This window comes from Sardina pilchardus, chromosome 8 (genome assembly GCF_963854185.1).
Source record: "Sardina pilchardus chromosome 8, fSarPil1.1, whole genome shotgun sequence".
Lineage (NCBI taxonomy): Eukaryota > Metazoa > Chordata > Actinopteri > Clupeiformes > Clupeidae > Sardina > Sardina pilchardus.
The window spans coordinates 5519265-5528760 of NC_085001.1; the positions used below are offsets into that span (position 1 = coordinate 5519265).

The 9496-nt window shown below is 47.5% G+C and overlaps 1 protein-coding gene across 2 annotated transcripts in view; it reads right to left on the reverse strand.

Moving 5' to 3' along the window:
- cemip2 (cell migration inducing hyaluronidase 2) overlaps positions 1-8434 on the reverse strand; it is a 32760-nt gene extending 24326 nt beyond the window's left edge. For both annotated transcript variants that reach the window (XM_062542466.1, XM_062542465.1), the window contains exons 1-4: positions 8253-8434; positions 5312-5667; positions 4503-4643; positions 3608-4175 (exon numbers count right to left, since the gene is read on the reverse strand). In XM_062542466.1, the coding sequence (XP_062398450.1) occupies positions 3608-4175; positions 4503-4643; positions 5312-5645 (1043 nt within the window). In that variant the 5' untranslated portion in view covers positions 5646-5667; positions 8253-8434. The remainder of the gene's footprint in view (positions 1-3607; positions 4176-4502; positions 4644-5311; positions 5668-8252) is intronic.
- Positions 8435-9496: the final 1062 nt, after the last annotated feature.

Sequence of the window (9496 nt, forward strand, 5' to 3'; positions counted from 1 at the left end):
GAAAATATAATCAACCGTATGTGTGTGTGTGTGTGTGTGTGTGTGTGTGTGTGTGTGTGTGTGTGTGTGTGTGTGTGTGTGTGTGTGTGTGTGTATGTGAATGTGAGAGAGAGTGCGTGTGTGTACGTGTATGTGTGGGCTGTATTCTTCTCTCCAGCCCACTCTGCCTTTGTCTGTATTTACTTAACATCATCCTGCTCCGTTTACTCAGAAAATAGTCTGGCAGGGTACGTCTGCCGTTGAGGAGCATTTGTGCTGGAGCTGTTGTTGCTTAAAGGATACGTTTCACAAAGAGCTGGCTAATGAGTACTGGAGCTTTAGGGATGAATACGGCAGGATGGATATTTTTCACCTCAACTTCACTCATGAAAACCTTCACAAACACCTCGAGCACTCCCAAGACAAGTACTACCTTGATTACTTCAAACCTTTAGCTTGTGTTGCTTTTGAGTGACGATACAGGAAAAGACAGTCAACTTAACTTGAGCCTTGCATGTGAATGGGCAGGAGTTCAGGACTCCAAGCCCTTTTCTGATCTGAAATAAATGCACCTCCTTTCCAAGTGTGTCAACAAAAGACAGATGCTGTGAGTAGCAGCTCATTTTAAATAAATACCCAGACTTTCCATTCGGCTGAAGGAGAGAAGAGAGTCTTTATGTTCACCTTTTCACAAGGGGCTTCACTAAGTTAAATATAGCCTTTATGTTCAAACCAAATAAGTGACTTCCACTGGCTACTCAACTGTACCCAGTAAGCCATGCATTACATTTCATACATTTCTGGATCTATACACTCGCAATGGCTTTCAGCCACACATCTAAGCATTTGTGACATTTTGGACAGCGATCTCAAACAAACACGGCACGTGGGCAACTCCTGCAGTACCCAGCTCTGCTGACGGAGAATGAGAGAGCCGAGTCAAAGTGCTTATGTCGCTGTTCCAATGAGGAGCACATGTTTTGCCCAGTTGGAAGAGGGTACGGGAGAAGCTTATAAACACAAAGTCAGCTTTTTTGACACAAATCCTGGAAGCGGGCCTGTGTAACCTTCCAGAGGAGGCTTTCCTGCTGGACTGGGATCATCGGAAACATGGGGCGGGTTCCTGTCCAGTTCTCTCTCTCTCTCTCCCATCATCCTTGCTGGAGTGAGTACACAGGGCAGATAACACAGCTATGCTGATGGTTGTTATGTTGATAAGCCAGGGCCAGGGCTTCCATTGTGCAATGTGAGTTGCAAACATATTTCTTCCCTGCGGACATGTAATCAATTGACAACTGACCCTGCAAGAACTGTGTGTATGTGTGTGTGTGTGTGTGTGTGTGTGCAAGTGTGTATATTTCTCCCTGTGTGTGTGTGTGTGTGTGTGTGTGTGTGTGTGTGTGTGTGTGTGTGTGTGTGTGTGTGTGTGTGTGTGTGTGTGTGTGTGTGTGTGTGTGTGTGTGTGTGTGTGTGTGTGTGTGTGTGTGTGTGTTTAAGGGAGAGGAAGAGTGAAAGAGAGAGGTCGATTAGGCCCGTTGTAACACAATGGGCATACAGAAGTGTTTTAGTTACTTACATGGCAACGTTCTTTGTGTACTTAGTAACTTGGTGGCAAATGTTAGTGTTTTAGCACCATCTTTGAACACTTTGTGGTCAGATACCACAGTTTATGTTGGACTTGACTGGTCTGTTTGGCATCAGGGAGCAGCGTGAACTCAGATCTGGCACCATGACAACGGGGTCTCCTCCTCGCCACGCCCGCAGATAATTCACAGCACCACTTCTCCACTGCACTCAAGTGCAACCAGCACACACACACACACACAGACACACACACACACACACACACACACACACACACACACAACGGGGTCTCCTCCTCGCCACGCCCGCAGATAATTCACAGCACCACTTCTCCACTGCACTCAAGTGCAACCAGCACACACACACACACACAGACACACACACACACACACACAGACACACACACACACACACACACACACACACACACACACACACACACACACACAACGGGGTCTCCTCCTCGCCACGCCCGCAGATAATTCACAGCACCACTTCTCCACTGCACTCAAGTGCAACCAGCACACACACACACACACACAGACACACACACACACACACACACACACACACACACACACACAACGGGGTCTCCTCCTCGCCACGCCCGCAGATAATTCACAGCACCACCTCTCCACTGCACTCAAGTGCAACCAGCACACACACACACACACAGACACACACACACACACACACACACAACGGGGTCTCCTCCTCGCCACGCCCGCAGATAATTCACAGCACCACTTCTCCACTGCACTCAAGTACAACCAGCACACACACACACACACAGACACACACACACACACAGACACACACACACACACACACACACACACACACACACACACACAACGGGGTCTCCTCCTCGCCACGCCCGCAGATAATTCACAGCACCACCTCTCCACTGCACTCAAGTGCAACCAGCACACACACACACACACAGACACACACACACACACACACACACACACACACAACGGGGTCTCCTCCTCGCCACGCCCGCAGATAATTCACAGCACCACCTCTCCACTGCACTCAAGTGCAACCAGCACACACACACACACACACACACAGACACACACACACACACACACACACACACACACACACACACACACACAACGGGGTCTCCTCCTCGCCACGCCCGCAGATAATTGACAGCACCACTTCTCCACTGCACTCAAGTGAAACCAGCGCGAGAGCAAAACACGCTGCTTCAAAAACCCAACCAGATGACAAAACAGCCATAAAGTGTATTTCAGCGTCTTAGCATTAGCTCTCTCTCTTAAATATTATACTGCCGGCGATTCTGGCTGTGATCTCAGAGTAACTGGCCTTGAAACCATATCTATCTAATGAAATGTTTTTACACTGTTTTTCTTCTCGACATTAAGCTGGTGATGTTCTGAGGTAACTTCATCCCTGACTAGGCTACTGCCCTGAGCTTTGTTGATGTCTGGCAGTGCTAGTGGGGATCAAAATAAATCATTAAATGTGCAATCTGCACATTCGTTATGCTAAATTCAGCATATTACTCCTCGTGATCCTCCTCTAGTAATTCATTAGATGTGTACCCTCCCAAAAAGTAAATGGGAAACAAAAATAGAGGCTCATACAATTCCATCCAAACACATTGCTTCAGGAGGGGTTGATTGGTGAAAGCTTGTCCATAGTTGAACTCAACTATCAGAGTTGCAGACTGTACCTATAATGTGGGTGAATAGCTGGCTGGCTTGCCATTTGTTGCTCGATGGTGTTTTGACCCCCAATGTCGTCTTCCAGGCAGCGTTGCCACCGTCGACTTAAAGGCACCTAATCCTAACCCTAACCCTAACATTAACCCATGCCTAACCCTAGTGCCTTCCAGGCAGCACTGCCTTGAAGACAACTTTGGGGGCTCAAAACACCAAGCAACCCATTTGGTCCCTTAGTTAGTGTTTCAAGTGTTTCCGTTCAGTGTAAAGTGGTTCAGTGTGAGCGTGTGAGTGCTGCTCACCTGTATCTGAGGTCGTTGACGTAGCTGCGTGTGAGTGCTGCTCACCTGTATCTGAGGTCGTTGACGTAGCTGCTCCCCAGAAGGTTCTGAATGGTCTTCTTGGTCTCCTCCAGCAGGCTCTTGACGGCCGAGTCTCCCACGGCCAGCGTGACGATGCGCCCGCGCGGCAGGCTCCGCAGCAGCTCGCTCAGGCGCCGGCTGTCGTTACGCGAGTCGTGCGTGTCGAAGCGCTCCGAGTGGACGACGGCGGCCGTGTCCTGGTCCACCACACGCAGGTTGATGCCGCGGCTGAAGTTGCGCTGGAACAGGTGCGTGCGCTCCAGCCCGGAGGCCGGCACCGTGCGGGTCAGCAGCGTCCAGGAGAGCCGCTCGGCGCCGTGCAGCTCCAGGGCGCCCCCGGGGGCCACGCCCACGAACTTGCGGCCGAAGCCCGGGACGTCCGGCACGGCGGCGCTCTCGTCCGAGCGGCCCACCAGGGTGACGGTGGCGCGGGAGCGGTAGCGGCATTTGGGGGCGCCGATGTGCAGAGCGCCGCCGTCCTGGATCAGGATGTGCCGCAGTCGCAGGGTGATGTTCTTGGAGCCGGCTTTGTTGTCCGCAAACACAACCAGCCCTTCCAAATGAAAAAGACAAACAAAACAATGGAATGGACTTCAATTAGATTCTGTGACTAACTGTGATGTTGTTCATGGAGGTAGACAGAGAAATAGCCACATTACGTGCTTGAGAGGAAGAAGATTTTGCGGAGCCATCAAATCTAATATCTCTCTGTTGCAGGAGCCAATAAATCTGTTCACCATCTCCTCTCCTCCGGCAACAACAGTTTAAACTGCTTTCCATATTGTCTTTTACCACTCCATCATTCACCATGACACAGCAGACATTCCTCTGACGACCCCATGACACCAGACGAGGAGCTCGGCTCTCGTGACGCACTCACCTCCTGATTTGATGGTCAGCGAGAAAAGCGTGGCGGAGGAGTCCAGACGAAACTTCTGACCTTGCTGCACCACCACCACCTTCTGAGGGTCCAGCCCTGGACTCCAGCTGGTCAGAGACGGGTTGTGGTCGGGGCAGTTCTCTGCACAATGCCAGATGCAGCAACCAGAATCATTATTATCATTATTATCATCATCATCATCATTATTATTATTATTATTATTATTATGTTATTAGCAACTCACTGACAAGGTCGTATGTCAGGAATGTGTGAAACACTTTGCATGTTTAATTATCAACAACCCAGAAGAAGTGGAAATGCCCCACATAAATAATCAATTAGAGTCTATTAAGCTTCCAGCGTGAGACAAATGAATGTAGAAGTCTTCGTTTCGCTTCACTGACATTCAAAACGACTCCAGGAGTGTGTGTATGTCACATTCAAGGTTCTCATGGAGCTTGGCAAGGACTCCCTGGGCTCACAGAGGGATTACGGAACTAATGAAATGGATAAGTCAGAACCCCCTGTCAGTGAACTTTCACTCTCTCCCCTTTACACACACACACACACACACACACACACTTTATTACACACACTTTATCACACACACATACACACCCTGTCCAACACACTCGCACTCGCACTCCCACTCCACCCTCACAGATGGACACACACACACACACATACACTCCCACTCCCTCTCCCACACAGATGCACATGTACACAAATACACACAAACTCCCTGTTCTACACACGCACACATCACACTGTCTTTTTGAGACACACATAAACACACACACTCCACTCACCGTCAAGGACATCTCTGTAGGTAAGCGTGAGGACCAGGATGAGGCAGAGGAAGAAGGCACCAGTGGAGATGGCCGTGAAGATCAGGGCGTTCTTGTTGCTCTGCTGGGTCTGCGTGGAGTCCCTCCCCTGACCCCCATCCGAGAGGTTAAAGGTCAAAGGCCGCACTGGCGGCGGGGCGGGGGGCTTGTGCGGAGGCGGGGGTGGGGCCTTGGGAGGGGGAGGGGAGCGCATGGGCACGATCCTGCCGGGCACGTAGCCGGGTGACCGGTGGCTGTTTCCATTGGGCGGAGGCACAAACATGGGGATATGACTAGGGCCATCACTCACCTGCATGATATATCTGTCTTGCCACTTCCTGAGAGAGAGGGAGAGAGAGAGAGAGAGAGGGATTATTATTATTATTATTTGAATCTATGTATCTATATATTTTTTCTTTTCTCACATATTTCCTGTCTACTTTATATATGCTATAATATGCAAAACATGCTTTGACAACACAATGTTTATTTGTCATGTCAATAAAGCCATTGAATTGAATTGAATTGAATTGAATTGAATTGAACTGAATTGAATTGAGAGAGAGAGAGAGAATAGGTAGATCAGGACTTTTGCTATTGATATTGTCATGGCATTAAAGCTGTTTTGTTAATTCATGCATAGTATCCATCATCAATAAATATCACAGATTAATATATACTGTACATCAATTAGTTTGAACACTTTAAATACAGAAATACAGACACCATTGTAACAGTCTTCGTTAGCCATCTTTTGTTTTGCTTTTTTCTGACCACAGGCACGCTGCTAAGAGTTCTTTTAAAAACTGAGCATAATGAGTGCACCCACATTCACTTCACAAGAACACGTTTTATTTCACCATAAAAGTGTTATGTAAACCCCCTTGTTAAAACAAGCCCAATTTTGCCCTGAGAAAGGAGGGTTTGCGAGGCAGCTCGGCCTCCTTGGCTTCCCACCAGGATTGTTTTGATGGTCGCTCTGCAGTGTCTGTGTGACGCAGCGCGGCGTGTTTGTGGATGTCAGAGAGAGTTGTAGCTTAAGTGTTTGTGTGTGGGTGCCCGCTTTAAAAATGTCCTGCTTCAAAAAGAGGGACGTGGAACCAATTAGGAGCCACAAATCTACAACACCCCCCCACTGTGCCAGGGAAAGCAGTAGTCCCCTGCATGTAGTATGTGCCCTCTAACCAATCTCCTCAGCTGTTTACGCACACTGTTTGCTTGGGTCCAGGACAATCCTGGGATAATTTGCGGATCCACAATGGCTTACAGTTTTAATTAAATCATTATGGCATTACGCTATAGTTCACATGGGATGATTTTCACATCTGTGAAACCTTGAACGCAGTGCTATGACTTAATTTGACTAAATGAGGTTTGTAATATCGGACCAGACCTTCTTAAATGTTCATGCCATTTTTCTTCGACTTGAACACCAAGTCTTGGACTTCCAGTGTGGTAAATATAATTGTTTCCTATACTTTCTATATATTTTTAATGTGTACCTATTGCGTAATGTCACAGTACCTATTGTTTAATAACATCGCACTGAGTTCAGAGAATCCAGTGGCTATTGCATAATTTGTGACTTGTCAATTCTCAGAATTGTCTGTTTTCCTCCCACCACACTTGAAGGTATTCTCGATTATTGTGCAATTGCTTTGGCTGCTATTGGGAATAAGGTGAAATAGTGAGTGGGATGACTCAGTATTTTCCTTAGCACCAACACCAGACCTCGTTAACAGAAAGTTTCCTCTCTCTCAGCTACCAGGGACAGACCACTTGAGCGCTCTATTAGAGGGACTCCAGATTAACCAACTCATGTCCTGTTCAAAACCAGATGTGCTGCTGCCCACATGAAACACTTCAAACCTCAACGACTCACGACAGACTTGATGATACACTGTGACCCGCCAAACCCCCCAAAAGCGTGTGTAGGGCACCATAACGGATAATCAGGGGGGGAGAATGTGAAATTCAAAAAAAAGCCAATCTTGAAGAGATGGGTTTGGTTGTTTGGAGGTTCAGTTAATAAGACACTGGAGAAATGACGGTGGCCTCAGGGTCTTCCTCACTTCAAAGAGCTGAGAGAGAAACAGCAGGACCACTGAGACTACTTGGCCCCACAGAATTTACACAGGCAAACAAGTCACTGGTTTGGGGCTTGTAAACACCCTGTAGCCTATACATCAAGGCCATCCCCTGCCCAACAGCTTCAAGTGCATCTCTCAATATAATAATGATCATGATGAAGAGTCGAAAGCAAATCTTTCAGGTTGTTGTAGATGAGCCACATTTCAATTAACTTGAGACGGGACAGGATCTAGTCTGTTAGTAGTTGAGTGAAGAGTTGTGGTGGGAATAGCCTATAACAGCCTGCCTGTATATGGCTGACTGGAATGCACACATCTCATCCTCAACAAATTGAAGATAGCCTACAGTAATTCAGTTAGTTTGTGTTTAGTTTAAGTCTAGACATGTCTTTAAATGTGACTGAAGTTCATGAACATCAACAAGACATGCATTCATATACAAAATCACTTCCAAGTGGTTTCATAAAATGTACAGGTGGTAGCCTACGTCAAATTACCCGAACTAAAAGTTGTAAGTATTACCCCTGCAGCTTGAAGGATTTAACGGAAACAAGGCGCGTGTGACAATGTAGCTATCAATGACTGTCCCGTTGACAGAGCGCATCGCAATCTCCCATAGTAGGCTACAGTGTTGCACCATTCCGTGAAATGTTAATTTCACATGGTCTGGACTGAATGTTTGACAGGCTTGTTATCGTTTACACCTGAACAACAATCAAAGTCATGAGACAATTGGCGGTATTCAGCGAACCAGTGTTGGCTCGCTTCGCGGAATCTCATTCACTTGCTAAACGGTCAACAAACTAGTAGTAGTGCTGAGTGATCGACCTTACCTTTCGCAAGATTATGCTGTCCCTTCCCTTGCCATTCGTTCGTTCACATCCAGTCGGCGTTCTGAAACGTAAACACAGGTGTGTAGTCGCGAGAAATGACAACTAACGGAGAGGTTTTTGTGTATTTTTATACTTTTTCACATGGTGTCTTCTTTCGGGGCTATGGTCGTCCAGCCCCCGTCTCAGGCAAGGCTCCGAGAGGAAGTGAGATGGGAGGCAAGCATTGGACATGAGAGCTGACGAGGAGGGGCCTCGACCGCTGTTCACACGTCGTAGGGCAGGCTACGTAGGCCTACCGCTGTTCCCACTTTCTGTCGCTAGTGGGGACTGAACAGCAAGATTGGCAAACGTTAAATGAGCAAGCCTATTGTTCGTGTTTCAATACAAACCAAGTCCGATTTCATTGCCTTCCATTGTAGGCCTATATAGCCTATCAAATTGCAAAAATCGCGCGTCTAATTGGGCTCAGCACGCAGTACACATAGGCCTACAGCATTACAATTTAGATTAATGGTCTATTCCTTTTTTGCACCTGCCAATGCGCCCAGGCCCATCTCCCACACCGCCTATTCTCTTTCGTGCTCCGTCTGACTGTATTGTTGCACGAGCAGCCGATAGGCTGCCCAAAGGGGTTGATGGGCAAAGCCAACTAACTTGCAGCTGTAGCTGTCCTTATGAGACAATAAAGACTTTAGAAACAGCAACACATTTAGTTATTATTCTGTGAGGCAATATGGTTGTGAATACTGTAGGTAAACTAATTCCACAATGTTCTCTGGTTACTCTCTGGCTCTCCATACTAAGCTCAATTTTTTTGAGATTGAACAGTCTGGGGAGGCTGCGCTTTATTTCTACTGCACAAGACGCGTGATCAATGTGCAGAGTTCAAATGGCTCTGTAAGCTTTTGGATAGTCCTTCAACCAATCAGATCAACGATCCGGGTGCGCCTTTTGGATAAGCTAGTTGGAGATTGGACCCCAAAGATGTGGACAGGAAGCAGGAGAGATGGATGTGCAGGTTTCCAGCCTGAGCTGCAGGGCGAACTCCAAATCGCCATCAGATCAGGCAGGGTTTACCCAGCCTATGGTTACTCCTGAAACATACCCAACTTGTCATGTGTAAGCATACCAAAGCAAAACAATACCAAATACCAGCTGTGTGGAAAAAAATGCTTCCCTTGTATGTTTATTTCTGAGATGCTCTAACTGACAGCGATGTGGGCATTGCTCCTTACATCTGCGCC